General features: G+C 45.0%; 1 protein-coding gene across 2 annotated transcripts in view; it reads right to left on the bottom strand.

The window, feature by feature from the left end:
• Positions 1-1,291: 1,291 nt before the first annotated feature.
• The window catches only part of Papss1 (3'-phosphoadenosine 5'-phosphosulfate synthase 1), a 75,753-nt gene continuing 50,641 nt past the window's right edge, over positions 1,292-26,403 (bottom strand). For both annotated transcript variants that reach the window (XM_028856970.2, XM_037207112.1), the window contains exons 10-12: positions 24,160-24,428; positions 14,975-15,204; positions 1,292-1,876 (exon numbers count right to left, since the gene is read on the bottom strand). In XM_028856970.2, the coding sequence (XP_028712803.1) occupies positions 1,738-1,876; positions 14,975-15,204; positions 24,160-24,428 (638 nt within the window). In that variant the 3' untranslated portion in view covers positions 1,292-1,737. The remainder of the gene's footprint in view (positions 1,877-14,974; positions 15,205-24,159; positions 24,429-26,403) is intronic.

The following is a 26,403-nucleotide window of genomic DNA, read 5'->3' as shown; positions in this document are numbered from 1 at the left end:
AGTCTTTTCCCAACTCACTACATGTGAGTGGGGCTGTGAGATCAGCTTTGCCCCACTGACACAGCAGGTAACACAGGTTCTTCTGAACCCGAATACTTCAGAGCCTGTGTGTGATATTTGAGGCAAGGTCTTGCTTTGGTTTAGGTTCACTTGTTACTCTTGCAAACCTGCCTCGGCCTCCTAAAAGTCTGGAACTAAAGGCATGTGGCGCCATGGCTAGATGTGTACCTTGTTTTTATGCTGTTTTCCTTTGAAACCTCTCACTGCCATAGACATACTCAGTGGCAGAGACGGGGGCATGGATGTAAGCTTCTCCAAGAGAGTTCAGAAGGACATATCCAAGTGTGGTATGGCTTCCTCAAGGGACAGCCACTGTTAACTGTCTTAGCATGAGCCAGATAGGCCATCTTGGTGGTTCTCAAATCTCTAAAGGCTACTAAACAACCCCCCCCCCTTTTTCTCTTTTAGTACGTGAGATTATAGGGTGGCTCGGGAGATGTCTTTGACAGAGTTATAATTCTATAAGGTAAAACCAGAAGCCGCCAGGTTTGTGCAATGGGTTTGGTACATGTCCTTTCCCTATAAACCCATTTTCTGGTGAAATTCCTAGAAAACTGCAGATGTGCAGCTCGAAGGGCTGGGGTCTTCAGGAGTTGTCCACTGTGCTGGAATTCTTGCTTTTCTTCTGTCAAGAGGCTTCAATCTGATTGTGAAGAGCGCCTCTTTTCACGTTCCCAGAATTTTCCATCTTTCTAGAGTGCCTCACAACCACAGTATGAATGATGAAGGTAAGCAAAGCCCCTGTCTGTCCATGTGGATGTCTGTCCACGTGGATGAACAGCACAGAGCAGGAGCCAGCCTCCCTGACTTCAGGCAGCTATGGCCGACACTGTGGCCACAGCTTACAAAGCAGTGACACTCTCTTGCCATCCCAGTCCTGCTGCATAAGAATACTGGAGACATATATGGCCGAACTGAGATTCCAGACCGACTAAGGATTCTTTATCATTTCCCTACACGATTATGGAGTACGGGTTCCCGCTATGCAGAACTTCAGCAAAGACCACAGTATCAGGAGCTGCGTATCAGACCCCAGAAATCAGAGATGTTTCACAGTCCCCCTTTGCCAGGGATTTTCACAAGGAGAGGGTGTATGTACATAAAACATAAGTAAGAAGCCCTCCAAAGTTAATTTTATTCATTCAAGGCATTCATTCAGCACTTAACACAGATTGCAAGAATACCTCACCATGTTGGGTTGCAAGGGAGGGAACAGTTTACATTTTTAATGTAAAATAAAAAAAAAAAAAAAACCTAATTGCTACAGATATTTTGTAAAATTCCCCAAAAGTCTAGCCAAGTTTACTGTTTAGTGATTCCCCCAATCCTTTCTTAAAGAATTAAAAGCTAGATGATGTGTGTACTTACTGGTTATAACTAATAAATCAGCTTGGAAAATCCTAAAACAGAAGCATAAATACAATATAAAAAGGCAAGATTTTTAAAATCGTATTGTAAGAACATTAACAGTAAGTGGAAAAGACACATTAAGACCGGAGCTGTGTTGCACTAGCTCAAAACAGAATTCAAAGGCAGACCAAAACCGAAATATGGAGAAAAATGGTCTGTTTTCAGGAAGTGTCCAGACGGACACAACCGCAGAGAAATGCTGTCGGTGACTGTGTGGTCCCCTGTCACTCAGCCTTGCGTCCCAGGCAGGATGCCCAGCTCAGCAGGTTACGCTTTCTCTAAGGACTTGTAGTACTCCACCAACACAGTCCAGGCCTTGGGAGCCATGAAGCCTTCCGGAGGCTTCTGGCCTTCCCGCGCCAGTCTGCGCATCCGCGTTCCCGAAATAAACTCGAAGTCTTCATGGCTGAAAAAGAGAGAAAAGGCAGTCACTTCACGGTTTCACAAAGTGACTAAGGAATGTTTAAGGGGCATCTGTTCCTCCAGTTCACGTCAGATTACTAGTGAGAAAAAACAGCCGTCTAATGTCTAATTGGTCACTGAGCAAAAACCGCCACGGCAACTGGACATTCTTCTGTTTCAGAACTAGGACAAAAAAAAAAAATTAACTGAAATTGTTATAGAGATCAATTAGTGTCTTACAAAAATTATAAAACATACCACAGGAAGATCCCGTGTCCTTGATAGCTCATCCCTCCCGACAGGGACATCCTGCCCAGCACAGCAAGCTATTACAATGAGGTAACGGTACAGAGATGAGCTGCCATGATGGGCTTCTTCAGCTTTCCTTCCTCTCTGAGTGACTGTGCAGTTCCAGATCACCACGACTCAGATCAGGGAATTGCCACTGCAAGCTCCCTGGGCAGCTCCCACCCCCGTTCTTGACCTCATCCTATTTCCCTGTCCCACTCACCTCATTCCTAGTCCCTGGGAAATGCTGTGAGAAGTAGCATTTAAGATTCATGTATTTAGCGTGCATGTGTGAGTCCCTGAGTACATCTACATGCAGCGCACGTATGCTGTGCCTGCAGATGCCACAAGAAAGCACTGGATCCCCTTGAACTAGAGCTACAGGCGGCTGATGTAGGGGCTGGAAAACAAACCCAGATTCTCTGGAAGAGCAGCAAGTGCTCTTAAACACTGAGCTATCTCTCTAGTCCTGGATTCATTTATTATTCTTTAGAAACTCAAAGATGAATCTGCCTGGCCCAGATAAAACATTTTAGAAAGCTTTAATCTGGAAGTCTAAATGCCTCTGGGACATGACGCAACACACACAGTAACCATCAACACTGTCTCTAGATGAGATACCAAAGAGAAAATTGGCTTCCTTGTCTTTTAAACACACAAAAACACATGAAGGTCTTTAGACCATAGTTCGGAGCATCTACGGCTACAACCCATGCTGTTTATCTGCAGTTCACCTGCTTCCTTCAAACACGGAACCGACTCAGAAAGCTGATTAGACCTAGCAAGAGTTTCAGGTCTCTTCTGTCACCGTGTCCTAGATAAGGTAGCACCTGCTCTGACTAGAGTATGGCAGTAAGCATCAGATAAGATACTCAAGATGTAATTAACAGTTACAAATGCAATCATCAGGCTATCACACATTTTCTACAAATGAACGTCTGTGTCCCCCAAGTTCACACTGAAGACCTAACTCCCAGTGAGATGGCTTTAGGGGGTGGGGCTTTTGGGAGATGACGAGACTTAGAAGAGGTCATGAGAGCAAGATCCCAGGTGGGACTAACACACTAACAAACCAAGAGAGACTCGGGATCCCCACAGCCATCCACAGACACAGCAAGAAAGGGGCTGGCCGCCTGCAAACAGCTCAGGCCCTCAGATCCTAATCCTCACACTCGGATCCTGGATGTCCCAGCTTCCACACCTATGAGAAATAGCCCTCATTTAAACACTCAGACCAGGGTATTTTGTTATAGTGGCTCAAGTTCACACGGATACTGGAATTCTGTCAAAATGCAGAGAAAGAAAAGAGGGAATGAGAGGCAACAGAGCCGGTGAGTTCCAGAAATGATATCACAGGTGCTTATGTCCCTGCTCACTCGGCTTCCCGCCGTGATTATCAACCGTCAACATCATCAAAATCAAACAGCATACAACATTATCAGTAATAAGATACTTTCCAGGGACAAAAGGAAATGAGATCTGTCCATGAGATAAAAAGTAGCTGCTCACTCATCCCAGCACTCTGGACGCTAAAGCTGGAGAGTTGCCACAAGTTCAAGGCCAGCCACAGCTACAAAAGGAGATCTTTATTTCAAAGAAATACATACATTACAGATAATTAGTAATGATTTCTATAGTGAATAAAACTTATTGTTAGAATTTCTAAAGTTATTTTAAATCAAGTACTGTAACCTTAAATTAAGCAGACGCCTCAGTTACCTGGACATCTTCCCTGAGAAGCTGATCACTAGGACGCTGCACAGCATGCTGTCCCTATAATGGTCACAACAGCCATTACTCACCCCACCCTGTCCCTTCAAACACGGGCCCGAAAGAGGCTCTCGGAACAGTGCCACAGACACAGGGCACAGACAGTGAACGTTTACTGACTGGAGTCAAATGCTGTATTATCTTTCCACAGGAGGAGCTCAGGGAATGCTGGGCAAATACGGAGCATCGAAAGGTGGTGTGCAAACGCAGGGAATCTGCCTAGCTCCACACTGAACTCTTGTGGCCCTAAGATTTACAAATGTCAGGGTTCATCTGAGCTATTTTCTCATTTCCTTTATATCTAAATCTGGATTATTTATATGGAGGATCCTCCACAATGATTCCTTTATAACCCCTTCAGATCTAACTTCCTGCAGACCTTGCTGGCCTCATCTGTGTGTGTGGGGGGGGGGGGGGGGTCCTGGCAGGCCATCTTCCTAACCTCAGATATTTGGCCTTTCTCGTAAGCAGGTGCCCCAGACAAGAAAGACGGAACTTCTTAGTCATCACACTGTACATGTGGCGTCTGCTTTCCGATGTGTGGGTTCGATGACCAGACTGCTCACAGAGACGGGGGCTTTGGCCACAGTGTTCCTCCCATCAGCCTCTTAAGCAGCAGCTCTACCTGGCAGGACGACTTCAACTCCTCACCACAACTGGCCATTCCGAAGACCACCTGGCCCTTGGTCCTAGGCCTAGTTCTACCTTGTGCTCATTGAGACAACCCAACTCCACACAGTGACACTGAGAGGTCCGCTCCCCTTTGAAACCTGTGTGGATTTGGGTCTAGAATGCGACACTTCCAGAATGTGAACATAAACAGTCCAACTCATTCAAGCAATGCCAAGAGGACCAGTGCCGATGCTTTACAGTTCTATTTCCAACCATTAACGGGAGGCACTGTCTCACCCTGTGCTCCCAATGTCCTGCATGTTCTTCTGCTTCTCCAACACTGCTACACAGACAGAGGATACACACAATGGACCCCGTATTTTAAGACCTCTCATCTTGAGTGGAGGGTTTTTTTGAATGACCAGAAAATGATCAAAGATGATCCTGAAAAGGAAGCCTTCACCAAATGCTGCTTCAAAATGAACCAGCTTAAGTGTGGGGTTTTTTTCCCACTTCTGTGCATTCAATGTCTTGTAAGAAAAGACAAGTTAGGGGCTGCGGAGATGGCTCAGTGGTTAAGAACACTGGCTGCTCTTTCAGAGAATTCACGTTCAATTCCCAGCACCCACATGGTGGCTCACAACCATAACTGCATGAAACTCCAGATCCAGGGGATCTAACACGCTCTTCTGGCCTCTATGGGCACCAGGCATGTGGTGTACAGATACATATGTAGTCAAAACAGTCACACACAAAAAAACTTAAAAATAAATTTTTAAAAAATGGCAACTTTAAAGTACTGGCCTCTAAATGGGTTGGCTTCTATGGCTAATAAAGTTTGTCCTCCCCTTTCTTCTGTAAACTAAAAAACATTGACAACATAATTTGTATACTTATAATACTAAAATGAAAAGTGAATTTGAACAAATAAGCTCTCACAAGAAGACAGACTCGGCAGTAGGTAAAAACACTTCAGGGGGGAGAGAGAAGAGAACCAAGATGGCCGTCAGGAACAAGGACTCTTAAAGCGTCAGAGCCACCAGGGACCTGAGGCAAAAGCAACCACCCAAACCCACACTGGCCAATCAGAATTCAAATTTTCTTTTGTAGAAGAAATAATCCAGGATGATGAAGGAAGGGACAAATCACAGAAATGGCCTACATGGGCACGATCTGTTTTAAGGGAGAGCGGGAAGTCTTCACAAGTATCCAGGCAGAAGAAAACAAGACAAAGGGAAGAAAGGAGGAGAGCAACGGCAGGAAAGAGAGGCAAGGGATGGAGAGGGGAGTGGGTGGGGGCTCCAGGACAAGGCTTTAACAAAGAGGAACAGGAGTGACGCGCAGGAGACAGGGGAGAGCGACCACTGGGAGCTAGAAAACCATGGTCTCTGAGGGCCACAAGACCTGTGTGGGTGAATCTGTCACACACTCAACCATCTGCAGGCCGGAGAATACCTTCCAATGTAATCTAAGCCAGCTCACCAGGATGTGATATAAGACTAGTGTGGCTGAGAATCAGTCGGCAAGGGATTGTCTCCACTCCCTGGGAGTGCTACTCAGTTCCCTAAAGAGACTTCCCCGAGGAAAGCAATGGCCCTGGGGCTTCTGCTCCTGTAAAATTGAAGTTTTACTTCCAGGAATGAGAGCTCAAGTCATACACATGAACTGCTGGTCCTTGGTGATCAGTAAGGGAGCAAGCTGCTCCTGGAAGACTCTGCCTGAACTTTGTGATTAAAGGAAAAAAGCCAGACCAATTAAGTCCTTTCCTCCTCCCAGAATGCTCAACTGTCTGAAATGCAGACTTCCTTGCATTCCTTCCAAAATTGCATTTCTAAGCCAAGGTCCCTGGGCACCTCTTTCTGAAGCCATTTCATACCATCTGCCCTGCATGCCCCAGGCATCCTGCATTTCATGGGATGGGAGTTTCTGTTTCCACATGGTGGTGGTTCTCCACCCCGGCTATGGAAAACACATTGCCCTAGGCCCATTCCTGCACGTCTATCTCTGTTACATAAGGATTTTACTTTTTTATCAGAAGCCAGGTTCAAGTCACTGTCTACAACTAAATTAGAGTTGCACAATAGGATGGGTTTGCAGAAAAAATTCCACCAAATAGAATCTAAGAAATTTCTAGAATGATCTAAAATTAGCTCTAAAACTTTACCTATGAGTAATCAGGAATCTGTCAGGAATAGAAAAGGCCCTTCACTTTCACTACAGAGCAGTTTTAATTCGGGTCATTTCATAACACTAGCAAGCTAATCCTCCAAGGCAACCCTGAAAAAAAGAAAACCCAAGTATGCTTGCCTTTTTCTTCTTCTTCTCCTTTTCAAAGCCACTGGATTACAGTTTCTCTATAATCTAACAGCAGACAGAATGCTAACTCTTAAAAAAAAAAAGGAAGAGTTGGGACATCAGGGAGGGTAGAGTGAACCCAAGAGCTAGCGGCCTACATGTGGCCAGCAGCTTGAAGAACTCCAAGGCACGATGACTTCTGGCCACTTGCTGACGGTTGTAAATCTTCACAGTCATCTGCTGTCCCTCAGCCCACATATGTGGCCTTCAGAGCTACCAGGACAAGTTACTCACCCAGACAAGACTGAGGTCAGCAGATGACCTTCAGGTGTGTCTTTTGAAGGCTCAAATTCGAATCACCAGCGTTCTCAGGATTCAAACTAGATAAGCAGTTCAGACTAGCAAAAGAGCTGTTCTCTCTTGACAGAAATAAAACTAATGGTGGTGACTTGTAAGTGGATCTAATTATTCTTATTTTAATTAATGTTTCATCCAGCTTGAAAGCAGGTCATTTATAACACATCAAAACACTAAGAATTCTTAAGACTATGATTTAAAATGATCTTTTCAAAACCAGATAAACAGTTATTTGTGGCTTCCTTTCAGAGACTAAAAGGCACTGGACAGCATCATACATGACAATGTTATTATTTTTTCTTATTATTTTCTAACCAAAGACCAGATGAAATGCGTGAGTTTAATCAGCGGCTAAGAAGGTGGCTCAGTGGACAAAGTGCCTGCTGCCCAAGTATAGGGACCTCATTTTGAACTCTGAGACCCACATAAAGAAGCCCCACGAGACAGACCACATCTCTAATTCCAGAGCTCCTGTGGCAAGATGGGAAGCAGGCAGGAGAGTCCGTGGAAGCTCCTGAGAGTCAGTCTGGCTATGCAGTGCTGACCAGAACAACAAAGGACCCTGTCTCAGACAAGGCTGACAGGCAAGGACTCTGTGAGGCCCGAGGCTGTCCTCTGACTTCTACATGTGCACCAGTAGATGTCTGTACCTGCACTCATACCCACACCCAGTTATACAGACACAGACCCCACACACACACACACACACAAAGAGACAGACAGACAGAGACAGAGAGAGAGAGAGACAGAGAGACAGACAGACAGACAGACAGAGACAGAGAAACAGAGACAGAGATTTAAGTTTAATTATTTTGAATCTAAATTTCTTTCTTTGGGTGGGGAGGTGTTGACACAGGATCTCACTATGTAGCTCTGGTTGTCCTGAAATTCACCCTGTAGACCAGACTGGCCCCAAACTCACAGAGATCCACCTGCCTCTGCCTCTCCAGTGCTAGGACCAAAGGCCCACTACACCCAGCTTGAATCTAAATTTCTTAACTTAGGTTTTCCACCGAGCACCTCACTCTTTTAAACTGTCATTTATTTATTGTTAAAGTGCTGTGGACTGAAGTTGGGGTGTCACTCATGACTTACTGAGTCACATCCCAGCCAGCACCTGAGTTCATAAAGTCTATAAAAGAGCTCCTCCCAGACATCCGGATCCGATGTTGCACTAATCCCAGGTCCACCCCTGGGTCTGGAGCTTCTGCTGAAGCTGCTGGGAAATGTGGGATTTCCCAAGTACCTGGGGCCTAACCCAGAGTCAAACCCCATGCCCACCCTGGGTCCTTAGTGTCTGTGAGCTGCTAGGAGCTGGGCCTTGGCTATTTTTACACATTAGTGGGTTTTTTTTTTTGTTTTTTAACTTTTAATTGGCTCTGTTACATGAATTTTAGTCAATGGGATAGGATCTTGGCTGCATCTGCCTCTGTGAAGAAGCAATTTTTGAATTACCAAGAGGGTAGAAAATCACTATCTGGCAGGAAGCTTTCTGTTTAAAAAATAAAATAAAAAAAGACACACTGGTATCCTCTCCCAAATGGGTGGTCAATCACCTGCACAGGAAAATGCCCCCAAGAAAGCCATCTGTTCAAGAAACTGTATAAAACCTACCTAAGCACACTCGTGTCTGGGCATCGAACACTCTCGCCCTTGAGAGTGCTTTCCAGTATTCTGCAAGCAACTCCACCTGCCCTCCACCCCACACTCCGTGCGTCTCATCTGGATTCATTTCATGGCGACCAAAAAGACTAACGTGGGGGAGGGTGTAAGATCCTGGGAATAGTTACACTCACAACACAAAGCGACCACCCAACCCAACAAGAGAAATACTACTGCTAATAAACACAAAGCATTTTGAGCATTACTGAGAAAGACAGCCCCTAGTACCCAAACAGATGGGCTTTGTGCACAGCAAAGACTGTGTAGCAAGAAAGGAAGAGGTCAGCATCCAAACACTACTTCAGTCATCAGGACAGGAACTAAGGTAAAACAAAAGGGACCTCCATGTTCTATGCAACTGTGCCTCCGTTTCTTTTCCTGTCACTGTCACGAAGGACCCTGATGAGTGTGACTTAAGGGGGAAGGGCTTATTGTGGCTCCTAACTCAAGGTGCAGTCCATTAGGGAAAAGAGGTCGGGCAGCAGGAGCGTGAAGCAGATGCTCACACTGCATCCTCACACAGCGTGCCCAATGGTCTATGTCCATTTGACACAAGCCCAAGTCATCGGAGAGGATGGCACCTCAGCTAAGAAAATGCCTCCAGGGGGCTTGGTCCTGCCTCAACTGAATGTACCAGGCTTTGCTGACTCCCCATAGGAGCCCCTACCCCTCTGGAGGAGGGGATGGGGGGTCAGGGGGGAGGCAGAGGCTGGAGGGGAGCAGGAGAAGGGATGAGAGGGGGATCTGTAGTTGGTATGTGAAATGAATAAAAAAAAAATTCTTAAATTAACAAAAGACAGAAAAGAAAATGCCTCCAGAAGATCAGGCTGTAAGCAAGCCTGTAGGGCATTTTTTATATTAGTGACTGATATGGAGGGTCCAGCCCATGGTCAGCAGGGCCATCCTGGTTGTGGGTTCTATAAGAAAGCAGACTGGGCATGGGGAAGAAGCCAGTAAGAAGCATCCTTCCATGGTCTCTTGCATCAGCTTCTGCCTCCAGGTTCCTGCTGACAAGGATCACCATGGGAGAAGACTCCAGAGACGTCACAGAAGAGCCTGGCCTGGCACGGGGACACCTAACCAGCTACATGTGTTGTTTTATACAAAAGTTATTATTTTAATAACAGAAAATTGATAACAGAGGAACACTGACATACAGGTTTAAGAGTCAGAGCTTCAAAAACTATCATATTAGATAGGCTCACCAGTGAAAGTACACAAAAGGAGAGAAATCCACAAACACCTTGAAGGAGGCATAGAGTCACTGTTTCCAAAGCCAACAACCAGACTGTGTCTTCTAGATGGTAAGGGGATATCTTCTAGATGGTAAGAGGGCATCTTCTAGATGGTAACGGGGCATCTTCTAGATGGTAAGGAGGTGTCTTCTAGATGGTAAGGGGATATCTTCTAGATGGTAAGAGGGCATCTTCTAGATGGTAACGGGGCATCTTCTAGATGGTAAGGAGGTGTCTTCTAGATGGTAAGGGGATATCTTCTAGATGGTAAGAGGGCATCTTCTAGATGGTAATGGGGCATCTTCTAGATGGTAAGGAGGTGTCTTCTAGATGGTAAGGGGGTGTCCTCTAGATGGTAAGGGGCATCTTCTAGATAATGAGGCATCCTCTAGATGGCAAGGAGGTATCTTCTAGATGGTAAGGGGCCATCTTCTAGATGGTAAGGGGGCATCTTCTAGATGGTAAGGGAATGTCTTCTAGATGGTGAGAGGGGCACCTTTAATGGCCAATTAAATACTCTCTCTGGCAGTACACAAGTTAAAGAATGTATACTCTACCATTGAAAACAGCAGAGACCTGTTAAGATGTGATGATGCCAGAGCAGGCACATTTACCCTCCAATGGCTTCATTTACTCAGCCCCATGGGCACTTTTCACTCCTGCCCTCTTCTTCTATTGAGCATCTTGTTTCTATACTCTAAATAATTTTGCATTCGTCTACCCAGAATACAAATATTTACTTTAAAAGAGAAAAAAAAGAAAAGATTCCCTAATAGTTGTTAATATCTGTAATGGGACTGAAATCCGACAGCTCAGACTCTCTGAGTCACTTCTAAAGCTAACACAGCTTCCTCGACTTCCTAAATGTAAACAGATGACTCTATCATAATTCCTATCAATAATTATCTTGCCGGAAATCTTCAGGGAATTTTCCTTCCTAAGCCTTGTCTTACACTAGTATTCAATCAAACCAAAAGCTACAAAATCATTAATTACATAAAAGCTGGCATTGAGTAATGTCCATTAATCAAACATGGACAAGTTCATATGTGCATAATTAATAACTGTTTTCTCGCTACATCAAAGACGATCGCCTTTCCACAAAATTTTAATCACTTTCCAACATATTCCCATCAACTTAATTATATTTGAACACAAATACAGAAAATTGAAAAACTAAGGCATTTTTAAAGCTTCCCAAGTTACAACTTATTAAGATTTGGTAACTCAAAAAAAAAAAAATAAAATTCCAAGGAAATGAGCCACTCATGTGACTAACATAGAATTCATCTCTGGAAAATCTTATGAGAAATGATGTAATTATTTAGCTTTTAAATGATTAAAAGAGAGACTTAAAGCAGCACTAGGCAGATTTAGGCAAACATCAAAGTTATCAAGGGTCTTAGAAGCACATTAATCAACTGCATACAGATGGATCTAGGGTCCCTGTGTGTGATGAAAGCAGCTGGCCACGCAGAGGGACCACAGGGACAGAACACATCAGCCCAGGAGCTGGAAAGGAATAAACACGGCGCTTTTTTATTTTGCTTGGTTTTCTTCATGTGCACACATCTGTGTGTGCACGTGTCAGGGGCACTAGTGTGTATGCAGCTGCAGGTGCGGATACATGAGGATGTGCGCAAGGCCACAGAGGCCAGAGATCAAGCACAGATGTCATTCCTCAGGAGCCATCCACCTTGCTGATTGAAATGAGCACTCCTGCTGGCCTGGGACTGATTGAAGAAAAGGCTGAGCTGGTCGGGAAACACAAGGGGTCTGACTGTGTCTCTCCCCGAGGCTGAGGTTACAAGTACATGCAACCGTGCCAGGCTTTTGTTTATGATTTATTTTTAATTATGGGTGTGAATGTGTATCCGTATGTGGGTATGTGCTTGGAATGCAGGTGCCTATGGAAGCCCGAAGTGTCAGCTATCCCCTGAAGCTGGAGCTATAGATGGTTATGAGGCCCCTGCTGTTGGTGAGGAGAACCACAGTCGAGTCCTCCGCAAGAGCAGTGCCCGTCCTTAAAATGCTGAGCCGTCCATGCAGCCTCGCCACACCAGGCTCTGCACATGGTGCTGGGGATCCAAGTCCAGTCCTGGGTTTGCACAGCAAGGACTTTCCCATGGAACCAACTGCAGGCCCCTGCTCAGTTCTTAATGCCATAACACAGAAACTCTTCTAAACTAAAAGAATACAGACTGGCAAAACGGCTCTGCTTCTCTCTCCTTGCTCGCCCTTGCCTCTGTGTAACTCACTAAACAAAGTCCACCACCGTTCTCAGAAAAGGGAGGTTGAGACTGCTGTACACAAACTGAACAAACTGCACTTGGAGTAAGAAGCAAAAAGTACCACACCCCACCATCTGCCTCTGACACCAAGCGGCTTACAGGTCTGTAGGAAGGCCCTTGTCCTAGGAGCCTGAGACAGGGGGGTCTTCAAAAGAACTGCTGACAGGCAGGTCTCCCCACAGACTAAGTCGGGCTCTTTGATTGGCGGTCTACATAAATTTAACCACGAAAGGTTAAGACTGTACCCAGACTGCTTTCACCTTCCTTTGTCCTTTCTACTTAGATTTCAATCACCTTTTGAGGTGATACCATTTATCATAATTGATAACATTCTTCTTTTAAAAGATTCTAAGCCATCTCCTTGGAGCTGTACTTTGGGATGGGACAACTCATACATACATCTATGTGCATGTGCAAATGTGTACGTGCATACACAGACATCTTTAAGGTTAAAGAACAAGCCCACGTGGTTAGGAACATAATTCTGTAACAAGGGTAAAAACAGGCTGTTGGCTGCAAATTCTTCTGAGGGGCTCAGAGTATCCTCCATTTGCACCACATTTGAGGCCTTCAGAGAACAGAACAGCTTCCCATCTTGACTTCCACAAGCGGCCACCGGCAGCCATTAGGAGTCCTTCTATTCTTCCCTGTGCCTGCTGGGACAACCTTTCTGCCTACAGGCTTTTTTAGGCTTTCTTGACTTTCAGCTACAGTTCATCACTCACTGCAGGTGCAACGTCTTTAGAATGCTGTCAGCACGCATGTGAAACCAGGACATCCTCCAGTCTCCAGTGGTAACGACAGCTCTGAATCCAGATGATGTTTACTTAACTCAAAGAAATTCAAAGCCTTATGTCCCTTTAACTCATTTCTCAATTACATTTATCTCTCTGCGTGTCTGTGTGGGCATGCGCTCATGTCATGGCACACATGTGGAGATCAGAAGACAATGTGAAGGAGTCGATTCTCTTTTTCTATTCTGTGGATCCCAGGGATTGAGCTCAGATCTGCAGACTTGGCAGCAAGCAACTTTACCTGTTGAGTCGGCTCACAGCCTACTTTATTTGCTTATTGTTTATTTTTAACTTTTTGAGACGGGGTTTCATGTAGCCCAGGCTGGCCTCCAATTCTCTATGCAACAAGGATGACCCTGAACCACGGACCCTCCTGTCTCTACCTTCCAGGTGCTGGCACTGGAAGTGGGTGTTGATGTGCCTTTTAGAAACAAGAATGTGTTGTTTTCATTTTTCACAAGATTTTTTTTTCCCTTTCCTGTCCCCTCTGTGACAAAATGGGTCACACCAAATGAGGGTCCTGGGTCAGGCTCCACATTATTCCTAAACACGAGCCAATCTGAAGAGTCAGGGGAAGGAGGCACTGATGGCTGGACTGGATGTGTCTAGGCCAGCGTCAGTTTTCAGTTAGTGCTGTCAGCAGAACTGAAACTGATAAAACGTAAGTTAAAAAGGGTTATATTCTACATGAATTATCTGTTTGACCTGCTGAACATGAATTGTAACGTGTACTAAAAAGCAGATAAACTAGGAGTTGGTCAACAAAACAACTCATATGTATACATTATATATAAAAATCAGCCAGTGGCGTGTGTCCTTAATCCCAGCACTCAGGAGGCAGAGGCAAATGGATCTCTGAGTTCGAGGCCAGCCTGATCTACACAGTAGGTACCAGGCCAGCTGGGGCTGCATAGTGAGACCCTACCTTAAGAAAATAACTTGGTGCTGCAGATCATGGGGGGCACTGTGGAAAGACCTGGGAGGGAAGTGCCTCATCCCCTGCCATCATTCCAAGATGATTCAGGTCACAGAGCAAAGACAGGACTAGACCCTGTAACCCAACCTCACACTGCCACTGTGAACTTACACAGCTATCATCCACAGACAGAAATGATTACAATTCTAGAAGAAATAGACACATACTTAATATTACCATGTATGTACATATGTATGTATGCAAGTATGTACATACATATGTATGTAAGTCTTGGCAATACCAGAATTGAACCAAAGCCTTGTGTGTGCTAGAAACTATCATTCAACTCTATCCCCAGCACACTCTACTTTTTATTCTGAGATAGGGTCTCCCTACTTTGCCCAGGCTATTCTTGAACAACCAGGCCCAGCACTCCAATCATTTATTCTGAAATTTAATAACAGTCATACAGACATATGAATATTAACACTGCCCTTAAGGACCACACAACAAAATCCCCCAAACTACCAACTCTGAAACTAGATCCAGTGTGTGTTTGTGGGGAGGGGGATTGTGGTTGCGTGTTTGTTTGCTTGGCCTGGAATCCACTATGTAGACTGAGTTGGCCTCAAATCATAGAGCTCTACCTGCCTCCGCCTCCCAAGTGCTTAGATTAAAAGAGTATACTACCACATCCAGCTCAGATCCATTTTACTTTCACTTCTAACTATAGAATAATGAGTTTTCTTGACTTGACTTTTCCTAAGCTGGAGCCAACAAAGCCTCCCATCAGAAATTATAAAGAGCAGACGATATGCTGAATCCCCAGAAATAGCTCAGAAAACAGAGTGCTGCCACTGGCTGCGACAGTGTGAAACTTACTGCTCAGAATCATAGTAGTCCATCCGCTTCTTTTTCTTGTTGTAAGCTGCAACTCGGAAGGGAACTATTTCCAAGGTGATCAGGCCGGGGGCCATCGTCAGCACTTTGGCACCATGGGTTGGCTCATAGAGGTCCTTCCCTGTCTCTGGATGAGGCATGCCAGCAGGGTCTCGTCCAACAATATAAAAATTGGCTCCTGCTACCATCCGTGCTCTGCAATGCCACTGGACCTAGAAAAGATGTCTACATATTAGACAACCACACTCTGACGACTGGGAAACAGCAAATGGATAATAAGCGCATATGCATTTGTGTGCAACTCTTTCCCACTGAGCTGCGCCTCCTTTATGTCTCACTTCATCGCTACCTAATAGTAGGAAGTCCCGACAAATTTAATGTACCTTCTTGGGAAGCCAGAATAAAAGCAGGCCCCCAAACCAAGATCATAAAGGGCATAAATATACAGGTGCCTATCTTTATGGATTATCTGTTTATGAGGTATATGGATGTGCATATATCCATGTGTAAGGTTTTACATATACATAAGAAGTTAGGGTGGGGGTTGACCCTTGACCGTAAGTAAGGCTATGGGGTCTTTCAAAGGGATGGATAGGGCAGGTTCACGTGCCCACAGATACTGTACTGACTGTTGCAGCTACTGGTGTGAAACATGACCTAATTAAGGAAATGCACAGGAATCCATAGAGCAGTGTGTTTTGCCTGCTCCTTTTTACACGCCTCTGCTCACTTACACAGACTCTGTTTCTAACACGGAATCATTGAGCAACTGGCGAATAACTTTCCTGAGGGAAGTCCCCACATCGAACAATGCATTACACTCCTCCCCTCTCCAAGAAAAAAAACCTAAATGGTAATCCTCACTACAACTTCATATGCTCGGGATATGGCTGTCAGCTGTATATTCTCAAACCCATCTCATCTCTGACACTTTCACATAACAGACCTTAGAAAGCATTAATTATTCTCTAGGAAATAGATTTAGTAATTCAACGACAAGACAAACATTTTCAACTTGCCAGCTAATTATTCATATAGATAATAAAACTCTACATTCACAACACCAGTTTAAGCATTAGAAAGTAAATTCTTCCCCACACAGCTCCCACTCCATTCCTAGGATGGAATTTCGGAATCGAGCCATAAAATCTTTATAGACTGGAAAACGAGGAACATCCTGTTGATAACCACACAGCCTTAACAGCTGCTCATTGTTCTGAAATGCATTTGTGCTAAGGAAACAAATCTGGTACCAATGCTCTCTAAGTAACCCAGAGAACGATTAAAGAAGAACCACTGTTTGTATTTTATTATGACAATTTGGCAAATATGTGTTATTGGCAGACTCGTTCCTGATGTCACTGGAAAAACTACAAAAATGAGGGGGGGGGTATTATTATTGTTATTATTGTAAGGAAAGTCTTCACTTAAATCAAGGCACTACAGAGAAAAGGACAGATGGAGCCAGGCATGGCGCACACTCTTAAAATCCCAGCCCTTGGAAGACAGAGGAAGGAGGACTGTACCAACCTGGGCTACACAGCGAGTCCCAGAGCAGCCTGGGCTACACGGCAATACCCTACATCTCACAAAGTAGGAGGAAAGGGGGAGAGGAGCACAAGAAGAATGGATAGTTTTTCATAAGCCTTAAATCATGCCAGATCATAAACACTGAAATATTTAACTACTTAAAATATTAAAACGATTGCTAGAACTTTTGGTTTATTCATCAAAGGATGAGAAGTTAAAAACTATTGTTCAGCTCTAGCTTCCTCTGACACACCTCAGCTAAGTTACACACTTAGCTTCAGCAGCTTGCCTGGTAGAATGGGAATAAAATCCGTATCTCACAGAGCTGTGGGCAATAACGTACCCAGAGCATCAATCCAGTGTGTGAGTCATACACAGGCACTCAAAGATCATTATTTCCACCTTCTTCGTATTATCAGCATTGTATAGTTAGACACCAAGGGCCTTCCAAATTAGGCCACAGACATGTGTTCTGACATGAAGTCCACGAATGACAAGTCATCCCAGGCTCTCTGCCATATTCCAAGTTCTAGGATTTTTACACAAATTTACGAAGCACCCTTATGAGATACAGACGGCGTCTTTGTGTGGAATCAGGACAGGGACAGTGAGAACTTGAAGTAAAGTGATTACTCGCTTTCAGCCAGCCAATAATACACACTTTTACATGTTAGTATCAGCCAGACAGCGAGGTAAGTTTTACTGTTACCCCATTTACTCCTCACAAAACCAGTAACAAAAACACAGGCAGGCCAGGTATGGTGGTGCACGCCTTTAATCCCAGCACTGTGGAGGCAAAGGCAGACTCTGTGAGTTCAAGGCCGACCTGGATGACAGAGCAACATTGGGAGTCTCAAGCTAAGCCAAAGCTACATATTGAGACCCTGTCTAAAAACAAAACAAATAAAACCCACAGGAAGATATTACTAATAAGAGGATGATATCCCTAGAAAAAGAAAGAATAAAGATTTGTACAGAGAAAGTGTAAAATATCACTCTGGACTATGATGAGCAGGTATGGAAGGAAGCTAGTCAACAGGAATTCCATCTCTAAGGAACATCTGTCAGAACCACATCAACTCACTATTTTAGAATTCTATGAATGTACTTAAAGTCTGCCTTCAAAACATACACATTTGCACCATGTTCAACTATTGTAACATTAAATGACATCAGAGACTGGAATTGCAAGGCATGGCTCTAGGACCAGATTGCTTAGATGCAAATTCCATCTCCATTACTTACGACCTGACCTCGAGCAACTGTTTAACCTCTACCACAGGTTTCACCATAAATTGTGAATAACAACAGTGCCTGCCCTCTTAGTGCTGTTATAAGGACTAAGCTAACATATGTAAGTCACTTGCAACGAATACTGTCTGGCAAATACAATGAGAGCTCAATAAAAATGAGCTGCTAGAGGCTAGAGAGACGGCTCAGTGGTTAAGAGCACTGGCTGCTCTTCCCTATGACCCAGGTTCTATTCCCAGCACCTATGTGGTACCTTATAATCACAGGGAACTCTAGTTCCAAGAGATTTGACACCCTCTTCTGGCCTCTGTGAACACCAGTCACACATGTGGTGCACACACATAGATGCAGACAAAACACCCATACACATTAAAAAAAAATTTTAGTGGGTTATGGCATTTTATTTCTTTTTTTTTTCTTTCTTTCTTTTTTTTTTAGTTTTTCAAGACGGTTTCTCTGTGTAGCTTTGCGCCTTTCCTGGAACTCAATTGGTGCCTGAACTCACAGAGATCCACCTGGCTCTGCTTCCCGAGTGCTGGGACTAAAGGCGTGCGCCACCACCGCCTGGCAGGCATTTTATTTCTTAATCACTACCTAGAACAACACTAATTTATAATCAATTTCTATTCCCTTTTCAGTGAGACTGATCCAATAAGAAGATTCTGAAGACTGGTTAAGAAACGGCAGTATTAAACAGAATGTGGCTAAAGAGTCAGGATCAGAAGGCCAGAGTGGGTAACACAGAAGACAATCCAGAACTGGTGAGGAAACAAAATGCTGTGCAATGTGAATCGGCCCATCTTCATGAGAAAGACTGGAAACCTCTCCTAATACTAAATAAATGCACATCCATATCCAGCCATTCTACTCAGCAATAACCAATAGGCATATTGACATTTGGAGGTACTAAAATCCACACCAGCATACTGTTCACAGCAAAAATCAGAACACAGCCCAAATGGCCCTCAACAATGATGCACGAAGTCACACAGGAGGACACAGTAATTCTGAGAATGAGTGGTCTGTCACCAACTGTGGTGTAGCAGGCTTTCTTGGACTGCCAGCCCCCAAATCATAACACAGAGACTTATTACTAATAATGAATGCTCGACCTTAGCTTAGGCTTGTTTTTACCTAGCTTTTTTTTTTTCTAACTTAAATTAACCCATTTCTATTTATCTATATGCTGCCCCAAGGCTCATTTATCTCATCTATGTACTGTCCACCCTGCTTTTCTGATTTCTCCATGTCTGGCTGTGGCCCCTGGCAGGCTGGCCACCCCCTTTTCTATCTCTCCACCATCCCTGCCTATCCCTCCTCTGCCTACCTATTGGCTGTTCAGCTTTTTACTAGACCAACCAGGTGCCTTAGGCAGGAAAGGTGAAACAGCAACACATCTTTACATAAACAAATGCAGAATAAACAAATGCAAGATATCTTTACATAGTTAAACAAATAGTCTATGCCAAACACTGTGGTGAGTTAAGCGTAAAGTGAGAGAAGCCAGATTCTAGTTAGACAGGTGTCACACCAGGCTGGCCTGAACACTGTGGCAGCCCAGGTTACTTCAGGAAGATGAGATAAGCATCTGCTTCAGGGAAGATAGCCAGCAGGCACCCACAGCTGTTGGCTCTCTTCAGAAACAGACCCCATTGCAGAGAGCAGCAGGTGCTTGGCATCCAATGTCTAGTCAATACAGCTATGATGCCTATTTCTATGCGACTTGGGGCATCTCTGAAAGATCTCCCAGAACCCTCCAGGGCACACAAGTTCAGACTCCATCTCCATCATTTACTACTATGTGATTCTGAGCAAGCTATGTAACCTTTCTACATGGGTTACCCTCACCTAAAGATGAGCTGTAGCACCTCCCTCTTGTGGTGGCCAAGGATTGAGTTAGTTAATATACATAACACCTGAGACTGAACTGTGTGGCTCAGCTTCGCCCTGTGCCCTGTCCAGCTCCCTTCTTTCTCCTTTTCCAAGTGTGATGGCAAGGGCTCTCGTGAACCTCCTGAACCCCAGCCTCGTTCTCCATCTGCTACCCAGTGCTCACACCTTCAACACAAGGGAACTGGATCATCGCTGTGAGGACAGTGATTACTGTGGTAAGGACAGGTGTGGATCAGAAGGAGCAGAAACAAGAGCTTCTGGATGTTCATTCTGGAAAACTTAGCTTCACTGAACATCTATGAAATGTGTCCTTTCTTCCTATGTATAGTTCACTATGACATTAATTAAGTGAATTAGAAAATAGACACAGCTGACTATGAGAATACCTAACCCCAGTCTACCTCCTATAAAAGGCACTCGGGCACGTGAACACAGCTCAGAGGAGTAACGGGTTACAGAGGAGCTGGCGGTAAGCCAGTGCAGACTCGTGCTGCAGCCCTCAGTGCACTCCTGCATCATTATTAGGGTCACTGGACTGGTTCTTGTGGGGAGTGACAAGAGCCAATCAGAGGCCGGGGGAGGTCCTGCCAGTTCAGGACCAGAAGCAGAAAGGCCACACTTCCCTTCTTCCTCCCTCTCCCTCAAAGGCGGCCATTAAGTCCAGCTGACCTCCCCTAAAGCAGGCCATAAGGCTCTCTATACATGCAGGAAAGAAATGTCCCTTTCTCTAAAGAGAAGGAGACAGAGAAGAATCTAAGTCCCCTAAGATTTATCACTAGCCAATCATACTCCCTTTCTTCCACTTAGCCTGCACAAATGCCCACCCATCATCAGATTCAGGCATACAATACACAGCTTCATTGGATCTTTATTTCTAAAGATTCTTGTGTCGTGGAAGACTTGAATTCAATAAATACGCATGCTCTCCTTATGCTAATCCCTTTGTAGGCGATGTCTCAGCCGTGACCCCACAGTGAGTGAAGGGATGGATACACCACCAGCTACTCAACTGTGCCTTGTGAACAGGAAGACTGCTAAAGTGAGATGCCTGCCCTCAGGTATCTTCACCGCTCTTTCCGTGTCTGTCTCTGTCTGTCTGTCTGACTGTCCGTGTTGTATGTGCTTATGATGGGGGTGGGGGTTGTGAAGCCCATGCGCACACAGAAGCCAGAGAAGGATGCCGCTAAATGGTCTGTTCTATCACTGTGCCCTATTCTTTGTGATGAGGTCTCTTACTGAATCTAGAACTAGGCATCTAGTAGGCTACAGCAATCTTCCTGCCTCCACCCTCCACCATGCCTAGGTTGTTAGCCCATTTTTTAAAACAGGTGCTGGGATCCAAACTCACATCTCCAAGCCATCTCTCCAGCCACTGCTTTCCCTTTTGAATCTTCCTTCAGCAGCGCAACTGATCTAAAGCTGGGCACAGTGTGGGAGGCTGGGAACCCCAGTACTCTGGAAGGAAGGGCAGGGACACCAGGAGCTCAAGGCCAGCCTGAGCTACATACTGTGTTTAAGGCCAGCTTGGGATACTTGAGACTTTGCCCCCAAACCTCTTCCTAACACAAGAAATGAATTTTTTGCTTATTATCAATGGCTATTTCATTACAAATCCTCCCACTCTCATTTTTTAAAAACATTCTTAGTTAACTGACTGAATAAAATTTCACAGCAACCCCGCTTTCAGACAGAGCATAAGAGTCACAAAGAAAACAAGACAGGTCCCAAAGAAGGAGGCTCATTTTCCAAGCTGGAATTTGATAAGGTCACTGTTCATAAACCTATTCCTGCCTGTCATAGTTATGGTGTGATAAATGCCATGCATCTTGGGAAGGTAAGGGTTTACAGCTTACATAATCTGTAGACCATCATCCAGAGAAGTCGGGGCAAGAACTCAAGGCAGGAACCTGGAGACAGGAGCTGGTGCAGACAGAGATCATGCCGGATTTTGGTTTACTGAGGCTTGCTCATCCTGCTTTCCTATAATACAAGCCCATCCGCCCATGGTGAGCTAGAGCCTCCCACAGAAGTCATAACTCAAGAAAATGTCCCACAGGTTTGCCCACGGGCCAATCTAGTAGGGGCTTTTTCTTAATCAAGTTTCCCTGTTCCTAATGACTACAGCTTGTGTCAAGTTGACAAAAAAAAAAAAAAAAAAAAAAAAAAAGCAGCCAGCACACTGCCCTAACATCATTTGGGTCATTCTCACATTAAATGACATCTTAGAGAAACTCAGATCAAATGACTTGCTTAAAATGATGAGGTTAATGTCTAGAAACAAAGTGGTGTGAGAATTCTGAGTGCTTGTGAGAACACTCCAAGAAAACAAGACAAGAGCCTTGTGACCTCAGCTTCTTCGAAACATGGAACTGTTCTTAGAATGCGTTTTTATGTTCCTCCCAGGTGTAGCGGATAAGAGTGAGTTTACTTCAGATTACTCATTATTGCTTGCTGTAATTATTCAATTAAATGTTTAAACTATCCTTTACATGCCTCTATGGAAAAACATGTTTTTGCCACATGTGGCTTGTCCTTGTGATTGTATACAGCTTGAACTCATGAGAACTCTACTCAGGTGACCTTTCTTAACCCTCAGAGTATAAACTGTCTGGGGCTCTGAATAAAGTTGGCTATTGCATGAGACTTTAGTCCACCTCATTCATTGGCTCCATTCTCCCAGGTTCCACAGCCTCTAGAGCAATGGTGAGTACCAGCTAGAGGAACCACTGAACAAAATGTGAAATGCAAGAACTGGATAGAAGTCATGGAAGCATATGGTGAACACCAGGGGCCATTGCTGGCCGACTCTAACCAACACCTTAACCCAACAGAAAAGAAGCGACATGGAGTGTTTACCTCACACAACGTTTCTATATATTAGTGGACAGGGACCCAAAAGAAGGGCCAGTCACACTGTCATCTTTTAACCAGCTGTTTTTGTTAGCTTTTCTTGAATAAAGAGGTAACAGAATTCAACCCCATCACCTCTCCAATAAAGATTCATAGGCTCCATCCCAAATAGTCATATGTCTTGGATTCTCTTTTAAAATGTTGGAAGGATTTTGTATTACTAAATTACTTAGCTCTTTTAAAAAATGAGTTTGACTCTCAGATAAATCTAAGTGTGTTCATCTTCCTCTATGGAAGGGATGAAATGGTGGAGTAATAATGTGCATTCCATTTTTATCTTGAAAACACAAGAAGCTGGCTGGGAATTTCCCACTCACCACTTCTGAGGTCACTCAACTGATTTATTAACTCACTCAGCAAATATATTCTGAAAGCCTATTCTACTCTACCTTGAAACTGAAACCTAATTCTCATCATCTTTACATATGGATATAAAAAGATCTCAAACATTCTATTTGGCCACAGGCAGAATTCCAAAACCCTGCCCTCATATCAGGAAGCAATTTTACTTCCTGATTCAATCACATTCTAGTTTTTCACAAAAGAGCTGATGAAGATCATCTGGGGACAGGACAGACGGCTCAGAAGTTAAGATCCAGTACCACTCTTCCAGAAGGTTAGACCCAAGTCTGGTTTCCAGTGCCCATGTTGGGTAGCTGACTACTGCCTATAATACCAGCTCCCGGGGATCCAATGCCACTGACCTCCTCCACAGACACCTGTACGCAAGTGCTCACACACATAACCTCACACAGACACACACAGATACACAGTTAAAAATAAAATAAATCCTTTTAAAAAATGAATGTCCCGCTGGACACTTCCCTAAAATACTGAATGCATTTCACACTCAGATGGGCCAGGGACAAAACAATCATTTGGTTCTGCAAAGTTATCCTAATGCACATGTACTGGAAGCTTCGTATCTAGCTGGAACAACTGGAGACGTGGGCCCTCTAAGAGAAGGGACTAAAGGGAAGTCATAGGGTCCTGGACACAAACAGAGGACTCCCGCTCTTCCTCTTTCCTTCACTGTCGGGCCACGGTGCAAACACTCCGTTCGGCCATTCATTCCGACCACGATGTGCCATTTTACCACAGGCCCAAAAGCAACAAGACCAACCAGTTACGTAATGAAGCACTCACGTCAGGAGCCAGATAAACCTTGTCTCTTTATAGTTGATTACCTCAGGTATTTGTTACAGTGCAAACAGCTGGCTGATACACTACATCTGTCCTCTGCTCTGGGACTCCGTGGAAAGAACAAAATCAGTGTTGTTCTAACTGTGTCTGGACCATGGCTGCTGGATACAAAACAACTACGTGCTGCCATACTGTTCTAGCGTCTTCACGGCTTGGACAAGAACCACAAAGAGAGCCAAAGACCTCCCCAACCTTCCCAACAACTGGATGCCCACAGGGTGCAGCAGCCAGAGGACACTCCCAACGGCAGGAGAGTACTCAGCAGTGCTGAATGTTTGGAACACACCGAGCCATCGGGAACGGTCCGCAGGTCAGCTGGTGATGCCACAGTGTTCGCAAGGGTCCTTTAGCACTGCATCGCTGTCCTAAAAGCAGCCTACCTCAGTTGGCCCAGCATACATCATAGGAGAGGGAAAGATGGCCACCACTGTTGTTTCGGGGTTCAGGACACCCTCCTCCAGCACCGCAGCATGCTGCTTCATACGCCACATCAAAGGGACATCATCGTCCTTCGTCCAGCCACCAAGAGGATGCAGGAGCAGGACGGGGCGCCGGTAGCCCCTCTCCAGCAGCTGCCTGTGGGTGTCCTGCATTAACAGGGCATGTCCGTTGTGCACTGGGTTGCGCAATTGAAATGCAAAGACAGCATCTGAAAAGAGGATTTCCAGAGTTAGGACTTTCCAGCATCACCCTGCATGGGGCAAACCATTCTTTCCCAGCTGAGGGTGACAAGTAACAAACACGCCAGCTCAGAGTCAGAAACGGGGAAAGCCATGGACTGGTGACCCCCAGTGCTACCAGGCAGTGTTAGCGGCCCTTGTTCACCCGAGGAAGTGTGATACGGGAGCCACAGACATAAAGCGGTTACTCCTGTGTGTGCTGACAGTTTATTTGTGCTCTAACAAATAAAGCCTGCCGGAAAATCAGGAGGAGCTAGCTACGAGTTAACCAGAGAGGTTCGGAGGTCTGTACAGACAGACCGGAAGTGATCGAGCTGGGCGGAGAGAGAGGAGCTCGCTCTCTTCCAGCAGAGGATTTCGTAGAGGTAAGCTAGTGGCTGGCTGCTCTGCCTCTCTCATCTTTCCACTTTCACCCCAATATCTGGCTCTGGGTTTTTATTAATAAGACCGTTTAGCAATTCATGTTACACCTGTGTGCAGGGGGAAATGAGCACAACTGTCGGGCTTTCTTTCCGGTCCTGAGGGTCAGGAACTCACAACAAATACAAATTCGTGGCCAGTGTGTCAGTGACACTCCTCACTCAAATCCTCCAGAGACCCGGAGACTCGAGCTGGTAAGCAAACTCAGGTCATCCCCAGGGCTTTATCAAGAAGAGACACGGTGTGAAGAGAGTTACGGCTTCACTTTTCAATTTTTGCCCAAATTCACGCAGATGACTCTGAGAACAAAGCCATGGTGTTGTCATCTGAGGTCTGGACTTAGGACTGCGATGTAGCAGCAACAGTATCTCTCACGAGGACCGTGGCTGGAATTCAACTGGTGAAAGCTACAAGGCTAACTGAACTGATTAGCCATTGTGTGCTTACAGCCCTGGTTTCATTCCTCTGCGCCTGCACCAGGAGACCTCTGTCCGAAGCCGCGGTTCCTTGGGACATAGAGTAACTTCACAGAAGAACCACCTGGCACAGGAGCTCTGTGTTTACTGTTTTCCGAACACCTGCCACATCACCCCACCATGATGACTTGACTCAGAGACTGTCTTAGAACTGGTTTGCTTTTATTTATTTTTACTCTTACTACAAATAATAAGTGATTTGCCCTTATTATTTTGAATTATATACGTTCATGTGTGTCTGTGGGGGGGGGATGCACATGAATGCAGATGTCCTCAGAGGCCAGAGGCGTTGGCTCTCCTCAGAGCTGAAGTTACAGGCGGTTGTGAACTCCCTGACATGGGTGGGCACTGGGAACCGAACGCAGGTCATTTCCAAGGGCAGTACAACTCTCCGGAGCCACCTCTCCAATCCCTCCATCACAATGGACATCATCTTCAATCTATTGTCAATTCTGACCCCTCTATCGCCACGACAGAAGTACAGAAAACTGTTACAAATGACTAGGATCTGGGTGTTTCTGTTTTGTAAGTCCCTTAGTATTCAGTATTTGGAATATTATCATTATCTTTAGGCATTCTCAAGTTACCTTTCAAACATCAACAGGGCTTTTCTAGCCAGAACATGTATGTGATGTGACATTAGATGCAAAGCACAGAACAGTCTTGACAGAAGTACATGAGCACATAGCACTGTCTGGCTATGTTTCACAAGGAGGAGGCACACAGGCCGATCACTGCTTTAATCTTTTGGAATCCAGACATACATACAGACATACAAGATCCTAAACATCTCGGTGACAATAAAATAGAACTTCAGGAAACTAACAACACCTACCCTGGATTCCGCACCAGAAGGGACACCGGAAGTCAGACAACGATGAATTGCCGACATTATCACAGTAATAAAGGACCCCCCTGGGGGAGGGGGGAAACTGGAGAGATGGCTCCGTGGTTAAAGAGCACCGGCTGGTCTGTCAAAGGACCAGGGTTCAAATCCCAGCACCCACAAGGCAGCTCACAACCACACTCAACTCCAGTTCTAGGGGAT

Source organism: Peromyscus leucopus, chromosome 6 (genome assembly GCF_004664715.2).
Source record: "Peromyscus leucopus breed LL Stock chromosome 6, UCI_PerLeu_2.1, whole genome shotgun sequence".
Taxonomy (NCBI): domain Eukaryota; kingdom Metazoa; phylum Chordata; class Mammalia; order Rodentia; family Cricetidae; genus Peromyscus; species Peromyscus leucopus.
Note: the sequence above shows the minus strand (reverse complement) of the source record. Positions and strands in the feature narration are given on the sequence as shown.